The sequence below is a fragment of the Rhinolophus hipposideros genome (assembly GCF_964194185.1).
Source record: "Rhinolophus hipposideros genome assembly, chromosome: 10".
Taxonomy (NCBI): Eukaryota; Metazoa; Chordata; class Mammalia; order Chiroptera; family Rhinolophidae; genus Rhinolophus; species Rhinolophus hipposideros.
Genome location: NC_138056.1, coordinates 42,526,788 through 42,546,253, shown reverse-complemented (window position 1 = coordinate 42,546,253; position 19,466 = coordinate 42,526,788). Strand labels below are relative to the sequence as shown.

At 49.5% G+C, this 19,466-nt stretch overlaps 1 protein-coding gene across 5 annotated transcripts in view; it reads right to left on the bottom strand.

Moving 5' to 3' along the window:
• TRIM66 (tripartite motif containing 66) overlaps positions 1 to 19,466 on the bottom strand; it is a 48,725-nt gene that overhangs the window by 5,637 nt on the left and 23,622 nt on the right. For all 5 annotated transcript variants that reach the window (XM_081063868.1, XM_081063865.1, XM_081063864.1 and 2 more), the window contains exons 9-19: positions 17,090 to 18,003; positions 15,585 to 15,746; positions 5,505 to 6,026; positions 5,159 to 5,351; positions 3,603 to 3,663; positions 2,972 to 3,146; positions 2,393 to 2,682; positions 1,819 to 1,945; positions 1,451 to 1,525; positions 931 to 1,083; positions 280 to 498 (exon numbers count right to left, since the gene is read on the bottom strand). In XM_081063868.1, coding sequence (XP_080919994.1) covers positions 280 to 498; positions 931 to 1,083; positions 1,451 to 1,525; positions 1,819 to 1,945; positions 2,393 to 2,682; positions 2,972 to 3,146; positions 3,603 to 3,663; positions 5,159 to 5,351; positions 5,505 to 6,026; positions 15,585 to 15,746; positions 17,090 to 18,003 — 2,891 coding nt within the window. The remainder of the gene's footprint in view (positions 1 to 279; positions 499 to 930; positions 1,084 to 1,450; positions 1,526 to 1,818; positions 1,946 to 2,392; positions 2,683 to 2,971; positions 3,147 to 3,602; positions 3,664 to 5,158; positions 5,352 to 5,504; positions 6,027 to 15,584; positions 15,747 to 17,089; positions 18,004 to 19,466) is intronic.

Genomic DNA, 19,466 nt, shown 5'->3' with positions numbered 1-19,466 from the left:
TGGGAGTCAGGAGCCCTCGATTGTCACCCCTGATTCTGCTGTTAATTTACTGAGTGACCTGGGCAAGTACATCCACCTCTCGGAATTTGTGAACTTTAGGGTAATTGGCGTTGCGAGCCCCACACTGCCCTGCCTTCCTCGTGGGGGTTGGCAGTAAGGATCATTGCCACCACTCTCCTGTGCCACCGGAGCAGCTACATTCTGGGTTGCTCTCTACATGTGGCGCAGGTGCCCCCAGCCTGCGCAGTCACCCACCCACACAGCCGCCTGCCACTTTACCAGGTGTCGCCGCCGCCTCTTGGGCTGGGTGCCCTCCTGCATGTACGGGGGCCACGGGAAGCCCTGGGGAGTGGAACAGCCACTCTCGCTGGACACCTCCTCGGAGTCCGAGTCCTCCTGCCTGGGCTGGGCAAATTGTTTCTCTGGGTAGATCTCCTTCAACCAGCCCTCAAAGAACACTTCCAGGCAGCGGCCAGCTTCTGCCACCTCCGAATCGGGCTGAAGAGGGAGGAGAACAGTGATGGTCTGGCCCGTTTCCACCAGCCCGTCTCTTCCGTAACACTATAGGCCCATCCAGAGCTATACAAAGAGCACAAAGCCTAGCTGGGTCTCCAGGAGGTCTGGAACTGGACGTTTTTGTCCACAGGACTCAGAGTAACCAGCTTGGTATTAGCTCTTAAAGCAGAAGTAACCCTGACAGGTACCCAGATGGCCAGTTATTAGCACCCCAACCCCAACCATCTTCCTCCGGAGTCCATACTGAGGCCCAATGGGGGGAAAATCTTTTAAACACTCACTACTACAACAGGCCCCAGAGGTCTACTTGCAGGTCTTCCTAAGCAGCCCAGGACCAAACCCAACATCCCATCCAGCCATGATAGTCTTCGGGTCACCAGGAAATAGGGAAGAGACAAAACAGGCAAGACATACATAATTGAACTTCGCACAGTTCCAGAACATGAGGCGCACGTCTGACACCACCTCCTCCGGAGTGGTGTAGTGAGCTGGGTCCTTCTTCTGCAGCTTCTTCCGAATGATTGACAGGTCCATAGGCCTTTTGATGATCTGGTAGTAATGCCGGGCCTGGGGGAGAAGGGGGCAAGCGGGTAGAGAGAAGTAGAGGTATAGACAAGAAGGAAGAAGAGATGGAGATTGGGTCGGGATACACGTAAAGAACATAAGAAAGAAAGGCAGCAAGAAGGAAAAAAGTGTAGCAAAAGAAGACAGAGAAAGGGAAAAGGAAGAAATGTTTTACTTGTCAAGTCGGGTCTGCTGCAGCAGTTGCGGGGTTGGGGGGCTGTGGTGGCTATGGCCCCTGGTCCACCCACAAATGACTGTACCTCCAGTGGCTGTGCTCGGAGCCACCTGAACCACCATGGTCTGCCCCCAGGCCTAGGGCCCTCTGAGCAGGAAGCACAGTAGCAGGCAGAAACAGTGAGTTCTTCCTTACCAGCGGGCTGACCGGTTCATGGAAAGGCAGGCTGAGGCTATTGCAGCACAAGGACAGTACCAGCTTCTCACACTTCTGCAGAAATCAGAATCGGCAATAGTGTTACGTTGTTCTGGCCCCACCTCAGTAAGAACTAAGGATAGTCACCCTAATAACTATAGAGGGGTTGGCTCTAGACTACAGGGTAGCAGCCACTAGACTAAGGCACAGTTTCGCTGGCAGGAGGAAAGTCACAGCAAACTCCCAATGGGCCAAGCTGTCAGGCACCTGGAGAAGCCTCTCATCGCCTTGGAAAGGCCTCAGGCCTTTGGCACCGGGAGGCTGCCCCAGGCAGGGAACCTTGTTTGTTCCCAGAGACTGGTCCCTACCTTCTGGTCGGATACGCTCAAGCCAGGAGGGCCCCGTACTCCAGGCTGGTGAAAGCGGGCATTCTCGCAGTCGTACTCCATCTCGGGCTGGGTCAGGCTGCGGCACAAGGTACACACCCAGTCTCCCCTGCAGAGGTGGGTGGGGCCAAGTTAGGCCTCAGCACATCGCCCAGAGCTCCCTCCCCATCCCTGTGCCCCAAGATGGGCATGGGGGGCAGGAGGATGTGGGAAACCAAGTCCCTAGTTCTTCCTATGGGGAATGGCTTCCTAGACACAAGTTTAAGAGAAATCAAGTAACTCAGGATTGAATGACTACGGAAAATAGGAGTTAGAAAAGAGCTAGGGCAGGACTATGTGGACAATCTGTGTGCAGGAGGATGCTGGGAACAGAGAAGGGAAGCTCCCTGAGTTTCAAACCCCCACCTTTCAGTGTGCAGAAGGAACGCAGCTGTCAGACCTGCAATTCCTACAGGCCCAGGGAGGGGAAGCCCATCCACGGCCTGGCCTGGAATAGTCATCCTTGGAAGGCCCCTGCTGGCCAGGCGATGGCCCTGGATTGGCATGACTCACTCACCCCGGGAAGCTGAGCAAGGCCGGCAAGTGGCAGGAAAGGTGGTACACTTTGGGACAGCGGTCACAGCACAGCAACTCGCCCCCATTGAGGCATACAGCACAGAAGTCCTCATTCTCTATTGGTGCTGGGGGCCCCTTCTTGGCTCCAGGGGCTCGAGGAATCAGTCTGTGTTCTTCCGGAGATGTGCCCTCCACCTCTGTTGACCGCTGCCCAGCCAGAGATGTGACAGTGACCTTTCTTCCTCCCAGACTTGGGGCCTGGATGGCATCAGGCGGGTTGTTCTGACTGACCTTGGGGAAGAAGTGAGCCTGAGCAGTCAGAGCACACACAACACCAGCAGGTTGCGGAGGGAGGGAGGGAGGGCGAGGAGGGACCGGCTTATGCCAGAACCACAAGCCAGCCAAGCCCATGATTTCTGGCAGAATGAACATCTCACGGACCCCTTCAGCAGGGGACAAAGTCTGGCCAAGCTGCAGCCCCATTCGGGACAAGACCAGAGCTAGAATTCTGGCAGTAGCAGAGAGAAAAAGACTCCTGGGCTGGGTCAAGGTTCAAGGCCAAAGCAGAGCAAAGTGGTACCTTAATGGACATGCTGGAGGACTCAGTGCCACACTCGATGACCAGCAGGAAGCTGCCGTCCTGCTCATTCTTCTGGGGCTTCAGTTTGAATATAGGCATCTCTCCCGAGGAGGCAGCACAGATCTTGAGCCGTTCCAGACGCACGTAGGGAATCTTGGGCTCACTACTGAAGGGTCTGTGGCAAGAGCGACAGCCCTGGGTCTTGGTGGGGGCCTCCTCTGGCCCCAACCTCTAAGACAGGCTCATCTATGACCCCACCACTGAATTACTGCTGAAGAGCTCCTCAGTTCCACCCTCGACAGCACCAGAGTTCGCCCTCCTGCCCATTCTGCCAGGCCAGGCCCTGTCAGCCTCTGGAAAGCCCTTTGGTCAAAGAAGGGGGATCCTGGAAGAGGGAGGACTGCACAGAGCGCGTGCCTCACGGTGCAGGAGACGCGACACTCTCCCACAAGCCTCCCAGACACCCAACCACACGCCCCACGTGAAGTCCGGGGGTTGAAGAAGACAGTGCAGGCTAACTTCTGCCTCTAGTTCAGTCATCAAGGATGCTTACTTCCTATGTCAACCTCCCAGGACATGAAGGGCAGGGCGGGGCGGGGAGGAGAAAAAGGCTGGACCAAGAGTCTGTTACCTGAGGCTCCGGTTCTCTTTTGAGTCCAGCTCTAGGTCTCCTTGTTCCAAATTCTCATAGTCTGAGGCAAAAGACAAATAAATACTTGTGACATATATTTATGACAACACATCCTGTCATCCACACCTTCCACTCACATCTGCTATTCATACCTTTGGCCACACAACCGTCACACACCTGTTACGCACACTATAATCATTCATAGTGGTGACAATCCTGCCATGGCTCTCCTTCCTGAGACGGGAAGAAGGCCAACTTCTTTTAAACAGATAAAAACAGTAATATTCAGATGCTGCCTACGGGTGAGTGTTGTTGGGTCAGGCGCTGCAGGGCCAACTTCTCACCTTCAAAGTGAGCTCGGAAACCACTTGTTGCTCATACACTGGCGTTACCTGCTGTCAGGAGTCATTCTGTTCAGCCTCTGCCTTTTCAGCCAAGCGCTGGGATTCTAGGACTGCCTGAGACCCCAGCTCACATTCCTGGGGCAAGAGGCTCCCAGGAGCCCTGCTCTGAGTAGGCAGGCAGGAGGCAGTGCGGGGAGAGAGGAGGAGACCAGCATTTACTGAGCTCACACTCAACACCAGGCACTATCCTGGGTACTTCCCACAGGCCAGCAGGATCCAGAAAAATGTACTGCTTAAGATGTAGGGTTATGCGATTGTGCGGTTAATAAGAACCAATAATTTTTCAGTTGCTCATTCAGTCAGTGTGAGAAAGAGGAGAAAAACGGTTTCATTATCATTTATGAAACGTGTAAATGAAAACATTTATACGTTTTCATTTATATATTACATTACACATCATATGCTGCACTGAAAAAGTCCCATATGATCACTAGGCAGTTGCTTTCTAACTTCCCAACTAGCCCTCCCCTTCCGCAGAAGAAAGGAACTTTAGCCTAGCCCCACCGAGAAGGGGTATAGGTAGCTGAGAAGAGGATTCGAAGCCATCTCCATCGGTCCAAATTCCCTTTACTATGAGGCATAACACAAATCCCACTTACTGCCAGGTGCAAGGCAAACTCTTATTACTACAGAGTGAGTCCCACGTGATTTTACTGCAGTGATTTGTTCCAGCAGCCTGAGGGCTAGCCCCATAAGATTAGCCCCATTCATAAAGAAACTAGCTCAGAAAGGTTAGGTGTCTTGCCCAGGATCAAACATAGAGACAGAGCTGGTTTTCTCACTTAGATCTATCCGGCTACAAAGTCAGATATACTCTTTTCCCTAAAATAGTTTGCCAAGGCTAGCCTTTCTGGGGTGAGCTCTTCCTGTTACCCACTACCTCTAACCCAGACCCCCAGAACTGTTTGCATGCAGAATGTTCCAAGGAGGCTAAGGCCTGGCCATGCCTGGATCAGCCATGGCCCCAGCGAGGGAAACAGAACAGGCAGCAGTGAGCCAGTTCTGGAGGGGAGAGTAAAGTTGGCCTGAGAGAGAACGCTGCTTCCTCGGACTTAGAGCCTGTCTGCTGACCTCTGTCTTACCTGGAAATGCTGAGCCCATCTGCTCAATCTGTGGCCAGCAGGAAAGGAAGGCAGCTTACTTGAGTCTCACCTTTTGGGTCCCGGGACTGCTGCAGAGCTAGGGATGTGCTGACCACTGGAACCAGTGGTGGTTTTTTCACAGAGAGGTTAATTGGCTCCTCCAGTTCTGAGGGGATAGCCAAGTCCTTGGAAACATCCAGACCAGGGGCTGTGGGGCCTTGTCCCAGAGAGTCAGTGAAACGGGTGGAATCCTCACTTTCCATCTATCAAAAGTAAAAGGCCAACAAGGCAATCAGACATTTTTGCCACGAGCAGGCACAGAGCTGCGAAGCTAAAGCCACAGTAAGGTACTCAGGGACCACCATTCCGCCCCGTGATGAGCAGAGAAAGTTGCACGGTGTTTTCCCAGGACTTACCTTACACAGAGCATTCCCCAGGGAGGCGTCCGCCCCATCACCAGGGCCCAGGCTCCCTGCAGCTCGGCCAGAGCCAGGACTGCAGCTGGCTCCCGTTTCCGGCTGCAGGTCCGAAGCCGGAGGCACACTCTGCAGAGGACAAGCTGCCAGACTTGGCACGGCCTGGGTGGGACCAGACATCAGGTTGGGCTCAGCCTGTGGGTGATCCCTTGCCAGGCTGGTGACGGCCTGAGAGGCATCACTTATCGGGTTGGGCATGGGCTGGGGTGTGCCACGCACGAGGGTGGGCACAGTCTGCAGGTGACTGACTGCCAGGCGGGGCATGGCCTGGTTTTGACCACTCATCAGGTTGGCCACGGTTGGTGTGGGGCCACTCAGCAGGCTCGGTCCTGTTGGGGGGGGCCCAGCTGTCAGACCGCTCACACCCTGGATCTGTGGCTCCAGGGCCCTTGCCAGCCTGGTAGATGACAGCTCCATCTCCAGAGTGTTGGAAAAGCCCAGGATGCTCACAGAAGTGGAGTGCTGCAGGAGCAAAGACAGGGCAGAGGCAGGCTGTTAGCTGGGGGTGGTGAGAGGGAGAGGGGAGATGCAGCCCACAGGAACTCCCCCCTTTGTGCTCTCATAACTCCTTAGACTTTATTCTCGTAGCACAATCTGTGACACCATCTCATTAATGGCGCTTCCCCTACTAAACTGTAAATGCCATTGGGGCATGGAGTTTGTCTATTCTGCTTACCCTCTGTATTCCTTGACCCAAGAGCAGCGCCTGACTGAATAAGTAAATCAGTGAGCTATTTCAATTTTTTTAAAAAACAACAATAATGCATGACTGTCTATTCTACAAATCTTAAGCCGAATGAATAGCAGCTTAGTTCTACGAGTAACAACTGGGACTATGAGTCTCTCTAAAATAATGATTGTTTTTATATTGCTAATTTATTATATGCAAGGCAATTTACATACATTTCCCCGTTTAATCCTCACAGCAAACATTAAAGGGTTGCTGTGAAGGTTGAAATAAGGAATCCACGTGCACATTTAGAACAACGTCTGGCACACTGGCGGTACTCAGTAAACCGCAGCTGCTGCTGCTATTATTATTGTTGTTATTGTTGTGGCCCTAATTTTACACTGAGAAAAATGAGGCTCAGAATGGCATTGGAAGTTTTTTGGTTAGTGCTTTTGGAAACCTACTTTTGTAAATTTCTTTCTACTTGCACTCACATATAGAAATTCAACTGATTTTTTATGTTGACCTACTGAGACCTTGCTCAAGTTACGTGGGGAGTTTTCTACGCACACAAACTTCTGAATAGTACGTTTTATTTCTGTTTTTCCTTACATTTGTTTTTCTTGTCTTATTCCGCTAGCTCAGACCTCCAGTATGAGGTTGAATAGAAGTGGTTATAGCAGCCCTCCTCGTCTCATTCCTGATCTCAGGAGGAATCCTTTCAATATTTCACCACTAAGTAGGATGAAATTCGACTTAGTAGATTCGATTTAGAATGTACATCTCTGGCACCGAAGCCACACTCTTCATTCTGGCCCGTCTGTCTCTCTCTGCCTGGCTTCTCTGTGCTTGCTCCCTTCCACAATCTCTCCTACACTCTGCCATCTCTCTGTCCTTCCCTTGCCTGCTGTTTCTCTCTCTTCACCTTGTTCTCTCTTCCTCTCCTCTGTTTTCCTTTTTTCTCATCATCCTCCTTCTCTCTCAACGCTTTTCCTTTATTATTTGTTTAACTGCTTTAGTGAAGCTTTAATTTTCTATTCTTAATTCTCAGTTTTCAAAGCAGATAAGTTTTCCAGAGAAAAGTTTCCTTTTTATATGTTCCTTGGTAGTTCAATAGTCTTCAACTAAAAGGGTTCAATTTGTTCTATAGTGTAAATCCAAAGATAAGAAAGGTTGAGGAGAAGGATTGGGGGAATGAATGCTCAAACCAAATTGGACAGACTAGGCATGGAGCCCAGCTTAGACTGTGGTCAGACTCCAAGGGCTATCTCAGGCATGCCCTCGCCTGCATCTGTCGGCATCCCCATGCTGTCCTGGTTATGCACTAGCATAGCTTTTTAATATTTTATATTTCCTCACCTATAGACAGGAATATCTAATGATTGTTGCATTCCCTTTTGTAAAATAGGACAGTCTAATCCTTTGCGCTGGATTTTTTTCACCTTTCCCCTATCTGACATGTATATTTAATGCACTTCTGGTGTTCATTTTATCTACCAATGACATAGATGGCTCTCAGTGAAATCCTCAGTGCAAAGCATTAAAAGCACCAGAAACCCATTTGGGACCATTCTTAGAAATAACGGTCAGGTACTGTATGTCACAACATATGCACAAGATTAAATTCCCATAGACAAAACTTTCCAGATTAGGGGTAGAGATCACATTTGTTGGATATCACCTTCCCTAGAAGAATTATGAAAACTCTGTCACAGTTTATTTTAAGTCAAACCTGACAGACCTGCTCCCGTAAACACCTATAACAGCACGAGGTCAGCAACAGGTTTTAAGATACTGCAAACTAGGCTGGTCTCTTTGTCTCCGTGTCTACAGCCAATCTCAAGGAGGTCAAAGCTATCAGAAGGTGGGGTGAAGCTCTAGCAGTGGTAACAAGACCCTGGGAAACATCCATGGGGGAATTCTGAGAAGGGACTCAAAGCAAGTGCTTTGAGGAAGCCAGCCCTGACCCCATTTCTACAGGCTATGCAAACACAGTGGCATTTCTGGAACTATGTATGCTGCTGTGTGTTCGTTATTTTTGATGCCTTATCTGTCTCTCTTGAGTTAAGGGCTATAAAACATTAAAACAAATTTTCATGTATAGAAGTGAAGAGGGGCACTGAGAACCTCCGTCCTACTCTGCTGCCAGTGCCACAAGGTGAGTAGGGATAAGGGGGTGGCGGCAGGGGGGTTGGGGGTGGCTACTTTCAGGGCCACGAAAGCAGCTGAGTCTCTAGGGCCTACGAGGAAGGAAAGAGCTTCTCAAGCACATGCTAGGGTTAGAGAAGGGCTTGGGAATGTGGCCACAACCGACATTTGGTGCCTCACACACAGGAGGAGCTTGTCTGTCAATGGAGATGATGCCGCCTGCCTTCTCTGGCACCCAGGTCACATGATAAAAGGTGAAAGTGTGTGGCCAGCTGCAAAGTCTATATAGGGCAATCACTGACATTTCCAAGCTGTCAGGTATGTAACTGAGACCTTGATTTCATCTTTAATATACAAACATACGAAAGCCTTCAGATTTCATGAGGGAAAATATGTATTCAAGGTTAGCAAGTGAAAATAAACCATTTTCTAATTCAGGGAGGAAAAGAACAAAAACATTCACTCTGATAACCCATTCAGGTCCCTGTGGGGTAAGAGGGGAGACTGCTCTGAGACTTAGCGTCTCCTCACTTGCCCCTAATTTTCTCTCCTTCCAAATGATATGCCCTGTCCCTGTCCCTTTCCTCTTCTTGTCTCTTATTTCTTTACCTCTGTCTCCTTATCGGTTTGCCCCTTCCTGACCTGTGACTTGTCTGAATCACCTCACTAGAATTTACCTGTCTGAATATAATTTACCTGTCTGAACCACCTGCCTCCACAACTTGCCTGGCCTGTTACCTCCCAGATTTGTCAGAAGCTCAACTACGAGTCACCTATGCAATCCTTCACCCATCTAACTTGTCTCCTGTTTGATCTGTGCTGTTACCTGCTGCCCTCCCTCTGCCCACCTCACCGCCCAGATCTTTTTCTGGAGTTCAATGTGTTTATATTATTATTCTAATGATTACCACATAGTGTTGTCAAAATTCAGAGGAAGCATTGTTCTTTCATTTTCAACAGGAAGGGAAGTTGAGACACAGAGTGATTACCCAGATTTCCCAAGCTCTTATCAGCCTAAAACTAGGTATGTGAGTCCAGCTTTAAAAATCTGCTGGCTCGCCTTGATTTTGTGCCGTTAGCTAGAAAGTTAGTGCTCGAGTAAGCTGGGATTGAGAAGTCAATAAACAGACACTGAGTGCACATGCCCTGAGTTTAATATAAAGTTCAGGTTCTTACAAGCAAGAGAATATTGCGAGGGATAAAGTAGCACAAGATAGGGTGGTGTTCAACAGAAATTCATTTTCCAGATATCTGAAACATACCTCTTCCAATAACAAAATGTAATTGGTTTAAAAATATTTTGAAGGGGAGTACTTCTAAAACACTTTATACATTACCCTGTCTTATTAAACAGAGTACATGGAGCCTAATGAGACTATTTGTTAGTGAGGCAAAGAAACTGATGAACTTCTGTTACTGGGTTGGGCTGTAGTTCAGTGGTGCTGCAGGGAACTTCTAAGACTGTAGGGCTTAGTTTGTCCTTTCAAGGTCCTCACATTGGCCACTTCTCCAGGTGATGTTTCTTGCCTTCTCCCTTGTAGTTTGTTAGCTGCCATTATCGAAGTCCTGACTCCCCGCTTCTAATCCGCTTACTGCTATATCCAGGAAAACTAAAGCGTTCCATAGAAAACCACATCACTGAGCTTGCTAGGTCAAGAACGCTGACTAGATAGATACCTGAGTGTGGCCTGATAATCTCACACAGAATATAACGTGTGGAGTTTGTGACATCTGTTTTGTTGCTGCTCTGAAGCTTTGACTCGTCACTTCCAGGTTCAAGTTTTTGTTCCAGTCATTAAAATTATCAAAGACTGACCACCGTGTAAATGTGCGATGGGAGAAGGGCCAATGACTTGGGAGTTGTGTCTGAGAGATGCACTGAAGGCCTGCACACACTCTGGCTGAAGGAAATAGATAAGGAGATGGCAGTAAATAGATGTGTGAATTAAATCCTTGCAATATTTGAGTGCTTTGACAGCTTCAGATTAGGTAGACTGTTTAACAGTACAGCAGATCTTGAAACAACTGAGTCAGATAGCAGAGGAAGGAACTAACTTACCCAGTAAGTGGTTTCCCAGGCCAATTTTTAATAGTGAAATTGTTGCTCTTGGTGACAGGTGAGCGCTCCTCCAGAGCAAGTGAAAAGCCCTGGTATGAATTAGGGCCATGGCTGCAAATGTAACAATGCTGATTTGTGCTAACTGACCAAAGTCAAATGAGAAAAGTTCATGGGTGGGGAAGAGAGAAGAACTGAGTGCACAGCGCCTTGATGATCCCAGAAAGACAGAAAAAGCGAAAGATCCCAGAGTCTGAGGTACAAGGAAAAGGAAAGGAATAAGTGGATTCCAGTAAATCTGAATTGCAAGCCAGAATAAGTGGAAGCCTCAAAACACCTGGAGTGGTTCAAGCCTTGGAGACTAAGGAGACGCAGGCCAGAGGTCTTTTGGCGGGGCCAGGAAGGGAATTTAAGGCCAGAAGCAAGGACCTATTTTCTCATGGACCAGGAGAACTAGACAAAGAGCTGGGCTTTGGTCTGTGAACCATATCAGGCTAGAACAGGCTTCCTACAGGGAGCTAAAGTCAGGGAACCAGACCTGGGGAGTGTTTGGTTTGATTCCTGAGTAGGACAGAGTGGATCTCTACATAGCTCTGCACGTGCTAACACAGGCTATGCCCTAAGAGAGCCTCACCAGCTGCTTTGTTCAGGAAGATTCTGAGCAAAAGCTGCTGTCAGGGCTGGACTACAAGGAAAAGATCGTTCCCGAGACTGAGAACCCAGGATCTGGTCCATGGCAGTGGGTGTGGAAACTCTGAAGGCAGGAGGCTAAGTATTTCCACATTTATGCCGGGGTTAGAGTATGACTTAAAACCCATCTCTGGGCTTTAATTCCTTCCTTACAGGTTAATGTAAATCTCACTGAGTTGTAAGAATCAAATTTATAGCGCCAGTATGCTTTCATAATGGTAATAATGCTATTTGTGTGAGTCATAACCCTTTCTATTGCATCACTCTTAATACTGTGTTTCCCCCAAAATAAGACCTCACTGGACCACCAGCTCTAATGCGTCTTTTAGAGCAAAAATTAACATAAGACCAGGTCTTATTTTACTATAAGACCGGATCTTATAATAATATACAATATAATACCGGGTCTTCTTTTAATATAACATAAGACTGGATATAATATGATATAATATAATACAATACAATATAATACAGGGTCTTATATTAATTTTTTGCTGCAAAAGACGCATTAGAGCTGATGGTCCGGCTAGGTCTTATTTTCGGGGAAACACGGGAATCTGGATCACAGGCATGCCTACCGTTTTGGTAATATTTACTGAAAATACATCCCAGACTCCTCTCAAGCCACAAACAGCATTCTGGTGGCCTTAAAGTCCTCTGTGAAAGATCTACGGTCACATTTCGAGCAGAAGAGAGATACCTCTTGCAGGTGAGCTGGGGCTCAGAGGGGGCTCTCTGTGACGCGTCAGCCTTGACTCCAGGAGAACTTCGAGAAAAGGGCTGTGTGTGTTTGTCAGCAGTCGACTAGTTCAGAAGTATGAAATGAAGCCATCAAATGTCTTCCAGTTTCACTGGGGATGTAAGAGGGTTCTGTTGTAGAGTTGCAACCATGGCCTTTCTTCAGAGTGGCTAAATCAAGATTAGGAAGCTTAGGCAATAGCTAGTGTCAGACAAATGTCAAAATTCCTTCAGAAGCAGCCTGCTGTATGCAGGGAAGGTAGAGGGATAAGATGCTCCTGAGATTGTGGAGCTCAAGCCATTAGAAACTCCATTCTAGAATTTTCACATCTCATTTTCGGCAGCAATCTGCTTTCACCAGCAGCTCATTTAGTACCAGCTCCTAGGTACTTGTGCCCAGCGGCTCTGCGGTAACAGAAATCGTCCTTGTGGTGATAAAAAGTCAGTGAGATGCTCAGAGCATGAATGAGTCCCTGTGGGACACATGGAGAGGTGCCCGGGACCACAGGTTCCTCTGACCTGCAACCTTCAGATAGACTTCTGACTCCCCTGGCACTCAGGCCGGTACAGGCTGAGGAGAGGGCAGAAGGCTAAAACACCTTTACCAGATCAAGATAAAATAGACCAAACGAGGCTGGCTCCTGAGACCTCTCCCCAGCAAGGCCTCAGGCTACTTCAGAGATTGTATAGACAGGAAAATCCAGCAGGTAAAAGGCCAAATGGAGCCCCATCTCTCACACCACAGTGCACAGAGGGGTACTCGAACCTAGTCACTGAACACAGGGTTGAGTCAGAAACCTGTGCTCTCGACCTAACCTTGCCAATAGTCAACGGGAGAACCCTTGGAACGGTCACTTAACCTCTGTGTCTCAGTTTCCACATCTTTCAAAGGGGCATAAGAAAGTGGCTTCCTCATATCATTTCTAGGATAAACAAAGACATAAAATGGAATAATCCATGTAAAAACCTATGGAAAAAAGTAGAAAATGCTATACAAAGTATTAACACTCAGTGAGAAGATACTCAAAATGTTATTTGGTATCCTCAAGCTTCATACCCTCCACCCTGCCCAATCCCAGGCTCAAAGTAATGAACTCCCTCAAAAAGAAAGCCCTTTTTCCTCTTTTCAGTAGCTTTGTGTATAACCAGTGCCTCTCTCAGTCAAGTAGACACAAAGGATCCTCTGGGCCAGGATGGCAACCTTGAGGTTGCTTTTTCTGGGAGTCCAAGCCTTGAAGAAGCCTATAAAATTCAAAAATTCCAGGCCACCTGTCCTCCAAACCTCTGCATGAGCCCAGGTTAACATGGGCCAGGGCAGCTGAAATGGAAAAGTTCAAGTTCCTAGGACTTTCACTAACCCCACTGCCAACTTGCAGCCACACCCTCTGCTGCTCAGAGAGCCCTGTGGGCCACCCTTCCAGGCAGCACACACACCATGCTTGTGCGTGGCTCACCTCCTTTCCTCCGTCCCGTGTTTAGGAACAAAACCGAGGCTCATTAAATGAGCAGGGCCTTTTCTGCATGGCTTCCACTACCACTCGAGCCCTGGCAATTTCCGTGCTTCCTTCCAACTACTGACATCCCCAGCTCGCTGCCTGCTCGTCATCTCCTAACGTAGCTTCCACAGAAGAACATCAACAATTCAAAAAGTAACTTTTTCCTCCCCCCCAAATATGCCTTCTTCCCGTGTTCCTGTCTCAGTGAATGGCAACCCAGGGGGCCAAAACAGACCTGAGTGCCAAGCCAAAAGACTTTCTCTCCCTCGTATCCCATTGCGGATCAGACTGAGTCCAAAGCTCCTGTGGTCTGATCCGCTGAAGTCCTTGCTTCCTCTGTATTCCCTTCGTTACTCATTTCCTTTAAAGTCGCCTACTTCTCCTCTGTACTATTTTGGTCTCCCTTACTACAGCTAAAGTGACCTTGCTAAAATTTAATTCAAACCAGGTCCCTCCTTGCTAGAAATGCTTCATTTACTCCTCACAACCCACAGGACTGAATGCCAACTCTAGAGCATAATTACAAGGCCTTCTAACCTCTGTGGTTTCACTCCATTCCTCAGGATATCTCAGGTTCCCACCAGGCCAAATTATCGGAAACCTGCTGAATTCCCCTAAGGCACTTCTGGTGTTTCCTACTTTCATTCCCTTTGACTATTCATTCTAGCCACCCCCACGTACCCCCTTCACTCGCCTAACACCTAACTTCTCATCCTTCAAATCTCAGCTTAAAATCAAGTCCTCCAGGAAGTCTTCTGTGAACAGATCCTCCTCCCAGGGTTAGGGGCCCCTTCTATACTCCCCAAGGACTGTCACAGCACGTCATCACACTTTATTGTTGTTGCTTGTTTAACTGTCTCTCCCTGTAGATTGTAAGCTCCAGTGTGAAACTACCTCATTCACCAATGTGTGCCTGACACCTAGCAAAATATTTGGCACATATTAGGAGATTAATACATATTTTTGGAATATTGAGTGAATAAATAAATGTTTGGATGGATAGGCAGCTAGCCCAAGTATTAGAATTTAAGGACTTATTATTAAACCCCTAAGGAGCCACAAAGGGCCTATTTACAGCATCGCTGTGGCCTCTAGGCCAAAGCATTTTCAACAGGTAGGACAGGCCAGGTATAAACAAATAGCCACTAATACCAGCGACCTACCTAGACTTCAAGAGTCAACAGGGGTTTCCAAGCTAACATTTCCTTTTTGCCATCCCTTACTTTTCTAAACTTTCTCCTCAAGTATCACCGAGATAGACTGATCTAAGACATACGGCACTGGTGCTAACGGGGGAAACGTGGTGAGGGGTAGGTACACAGAACAACGCATAGAGCTGAGGCTGTAGGTCCAGAGGGATGCCGCAGGGCTGAGGGTGCAGGCTGGGAGGGCACAGAATCGCTGACAGCGCTTCAGGTGCAGGGCTGAGGGTGGCACTAGGAGGGCTGAGCGCACCAGAGCAGAGAAGGCAACAGGTAAGAGGACCGTGGCCAAGGCACAAGGGAGGGTTAAGTGCAGGACCTGGCACAACACGAAGGGGCAGCCAGGAGGAGGACAGGGGCGGGGTAAAGAGCAGGGGTAAGAGGAGGGCCGCTAAGGAGTTGTGGGGTTCTGGGTAATTGCCAGAGTAAACAAGCACGCCAGCAAGCAGGGAGGTGGCTGGGCAGGAAGGCACCTCTACAACCCACTCACCCAACAAATCCCATGGATTCCAATGCTAAGACCAACCAGCTTAGAGGTATGGAGTCACATACAATCTTTTCCCCATTTTCATCGCAGAGAGGGAAAAGTTCAGGCTTTGGATTCTGACAGATCTCGTTTTAAATAAACCTTAGTCCTCTCATCTACTAGTTATGGGGCCCTGAACCTCAGTTCCTCAGCTGTAAAATGGGGGTGCCTACCTCACAGAACTGTTGGAAGCACCATGCACAGTTCCAGGCACAGAGTAAGTGTTCAGTAAATTGGCTCTCTTTCCCTTTTCCCTTCCACCAAATGAAGCTAAGCTGGTCCCATTTTAAGTGTGTGTGTGGGAGTGGAAATGGGGGTGGGAGAAGACCTATGGTGCTGACTCACTAGGACAGCAGGCATGAGTCAGGGCTGTGTAACATCCAGGGATGGAACAGGGACACCCCTCCCCCCGCCCAATCCTCCTCATCCGGCTCCCTGGGGTCTTGGCTGGCAGTGGGTCCCAGGTGGTCAGGGAAAGCAGGCTCCGTTAGTACCTTTCGCAGCACATTTGGAGAGGAGTGCTGGACGGTGCTGTCCAGTGGGGGGACACTGGGAGGGGTCTCTTCCCCAGAGGCCTGGGGCAAGTTAGCAGCAGTGTTCTTGTCAAGAGAGAAAGCTGGCTTTGGGACTTCCGATGCTGGGGGCTCATCTGTACCCTGGAGAAGAAGATAAGAATGTGGGTGGGTTTCACGCAGAGGAGCAACAGTAGCGGCAGCAGCACTAAGAGTTAATGCCCACCCTGCACTCCCCATTGTCTCCACCTACACATTGTGAACTGCTTAACATTTTTTCAGAAACAAAGATACTCTTATCTAAACTCTTCCTAAGACTATATCCTAATGACAGTCTTAAGATAAAACCCAAACCAAGAATTCTGAACTCTGTCATATTCACCTTAGCAATCCTAACAGTTATGACTTACAGTTAGCTTGTGGTCCTCTATGAACCCTAGACCCTCCTCTGCCATCACGAGGATTATTCTACATCCCCTCAAAGGAACTGAGCCTCAGAGGAAGACATTGAAGCATCATCTGGAGTTGTCAGTACTAAGCATAAATGTGAGGCCTTATATTCTGTAATAAAGTCAAAGTCTATAGAGCTGCTTTGAAGATATAAATGTGATTACAGATTTAAAGGAGACATCGCTATGGGAAAAGTGAGAAGAAACAGAGGGAAGGCGCTGGAACAGGGAGCTCTGGAAAAAAAACACAAGAGTTAAGAATGAAGATGTAGAAAGCAACAAAGATCCCAGAGGTACAAACTGTACCTCTTCAGTTGGCTGTTAGCTGAGAAAAGAGAAGAGCAGCATTAATCATCCTCCCAGGGAAAGAACGAGACCTTCTGTGACATTAGTCAGCAGGCCTGAACCCCAGTCTTGGCTCTACCACTCACTGTTTTACGATCTCTAGGCAGACTCCTTGCCCCCTTGACCTCTGCACCTATCAAATACAGGCGGTAAAGCCTGCCTAACAACACTGTTGATAGGATGCACGATACAGCGTATACAAAACATACCTAGCTTAGTAGGCGTGAAATAAATTTTAATCTATAGCTGTGCAGTTGTAAAGCTGCTGCCCACTGGCATCTACTGCATACGTTCCCTTCACTCCTTAAGCTCTCCCTTCCCCCCATCTGAGATTCATACGTTCCCAGCAAGGACGTGAGGAGGTTACAAAGAAAAGAGACGGCTTCCCTTCTGCCCTGGCACTGGCAGGAGTCTAGCACAGCCCAGAGGGTTCTCGTCATAGACAAGTTCCAGTGTCCCGAGGAGGACAGGGCTAAGTTAGGCTTCTCTGGAGAGCACTGAGCCCAGCTCTGCGCTGGGACTCGAGCTTCCCTGAAATGGGAGGTAGAGAGCAGGGCGGACCTGAAATGTGAGGGCAGTGCTCAGGCCACAGATGAAGACCCGGTCCCGGGCCAGCCTGGGGCTGAGGAGGCTGTGTCCCCTGAGAAATCCCAGGACACAGAGAATACGTGCCCGAGCCACCCTGAGGCCCACCTGCACCGTGTCCTCCTGGCTCTGGGACTGGACAGGTGCCGGCTGCCTCACGATGTAGTTGATCTGCCCCACAATGGTTTGCTGAAGATGCTGAGGTGATTTGGTCTGACTCAGTTGCAGGCTGGGCTGTTGAGCCTGAAGGAGAAGCTCCAGGTCCTTCTGCATTTCCTCCAGCTCAAACTTGTGGTGCATTATGTCCACGTTCTGGGAACAGGCAGGCCCAGGAGCGCTCTCATGCTGACCGGAAGCCAGATGCTGGGATGGAGGGAGAGGTGGGGGTGGCTGCTGCTGGGGTGGAGGCGGCAGAGGCGGCAGAGGTGGCAGAGGTGGCAGCTGCTGCTGTGGCTGCTGCTGAAAGTGGCTGAGCTTCAGCTTCTGGTGGTGGCCAAACTGGACTTGGATAGAGGGTGTCTGTAAGGAGGGCTGGGCATGGGCTCCTTGCTGAACATCCTGTGGGGGGACGATGCACACTGGCTGGGAAGCCAGCTGATGCCCCAGCCTCTGGGCTGTGCTCTCGGGCTCCACAGCAGGCTGGGTTTCCAGCCAGGGCTGCAGCAGCTTCGGTGGATGAGGGGTGCAGGGAAGCTCTTTCTCCCTGGGCAGCAGGGTGGAGCACTGCAGTGAGGCCAGCTGTTGGGGCACCATCTCAGAGGGCTGCCTAAAGCTGTGGCCCGAGTGTATGCTGGGTGGGGGGAGCTGGCCTTTGAGCGAGGGCGAGACTGGGGAGCAATGGGAGCAGCACACAGATGAGGAACACAGCGCTGGAGACTGGAACTTGTGCGAGGGGTGGCTCAGAGTCTCTTGCTGAGCCACTGGGGACTGGTGGCCTTGATAAAAGGATGATGGTCCCTGTAAGCCTCCATAAGCAGGAGCATCTGCCCGGGACAGCTGTCCACCTTCAGTAGTTATGCAGCCTATAAATTCAGAATGGAGAGTGTTTCCAAAGGTAATCTGCAGTTGTTTCCCACTGGTTACCTCGTGCTCCTGAGACCAATGGATCTCATTAAGCAAACCTGTCCCAGGCGCAGAGATTAAGAAATTCAACCCCTGATCTCTAAGACTCAGTCTAGAATGTGGCCGCAATAGAATCTGTGGGGACCAGCGCTGGGGGGCCTGGGACATGCGAGACATTGTTCTGCTTGGACCAGATGCTCAGTCCTGACTCTGTCTATAACCCGTTAGAGAAACCATAGCCTCCCTCAAAGAGCATCCACTCTTTTTATTAACAGAATGGCCCAACAGAGACTCAGACCAAAAAAAAAAAAAAAATTCAACACTGGGGGTTGGGAGGGAGTGTGCTGGAAAGCAGCGAAGGAGAGAGTGGCATCCTCAGAACAGATGAACAAGGCTTCACAGACAGAGCTGGGGAACTGTGTGTTGGGCAAACAGAGTGGAAGACGGAGGGGGTGCTCCAAAGCCGGCTAAAAGCCAGGCAGCAGCATTGTGCTCCCAGGCCCTGGGCGCTCGTGCATGTATACATGGTGTCTACCGCTAGCCCAGCGGAATGGCTCCTTTGGCTCATTGTTTCGATGGGGCTTACTTAGGGCAAGACTGAGCAACTTGAGAGCAGGAGGTGTTTCATTCACTTTGGGCCACTCAGTGCCCAAGACAGGGCCTGATCTAGGGCAAGGGCCCACCCAAAGTCTGTGGAATTAAATCAAAGAAGAGATGGCAGCAAAATAAAACCCTAAATCTCATTCATCATTCTTGTCAAGTTCAAAAAACTTTCAATGAGGTTAACAGCCCAGGTGAAGGCAGCATTTGGCCATTAGTTTAACACAGACCTACTATTAGGTTGTCAACATAAGCACGCCACAAGTTGTCTGCATTCTGTCTAAAAACTGAATGTCAGCAAATAAGTTCAGCAGGGAAGAAAAATGCACATTCTCTCTCTCATTCTCTCTCTCTCTCTCTCTCTCTCTCTCTCTCTCTCTCTCTCTCTCGCTCTCGCTCTCATTCTCTCTCCTTCTCTCCCTCTCTCCTTCCGTGTGTCTTTCTCTCTCTCCCTCCCTCTCTCCCTTCCTTCCCCCTCCCCCCCCCCCGCTGAGATACCCTTCCACGGACACGGATGGGCACACACCTATGTATACCCTCCATGCCCAGACCCAGGTTCATCTGCACGACCACACAGCTCTCTGGAGAGCAGGGCCACTGTCTTGCCTCCTCTCCAGCAATGAGACCAGGATAACGGGGACATTCGTGCAGAATGGGAAGCTCAGATTTCAACTGGCCCTGTTACAAAAGTCCTGTATAGCCATTGGTATTTAAGCTGTTCTCTCTCTCTCTCTCTCTCTTTCTCTCTCTCTCTCTCTCTCTCTCATACCCTAACCCCCCACCCTGCCACTCTCCCCTCCCCCAAGGAAAGGTTTGCTGAATG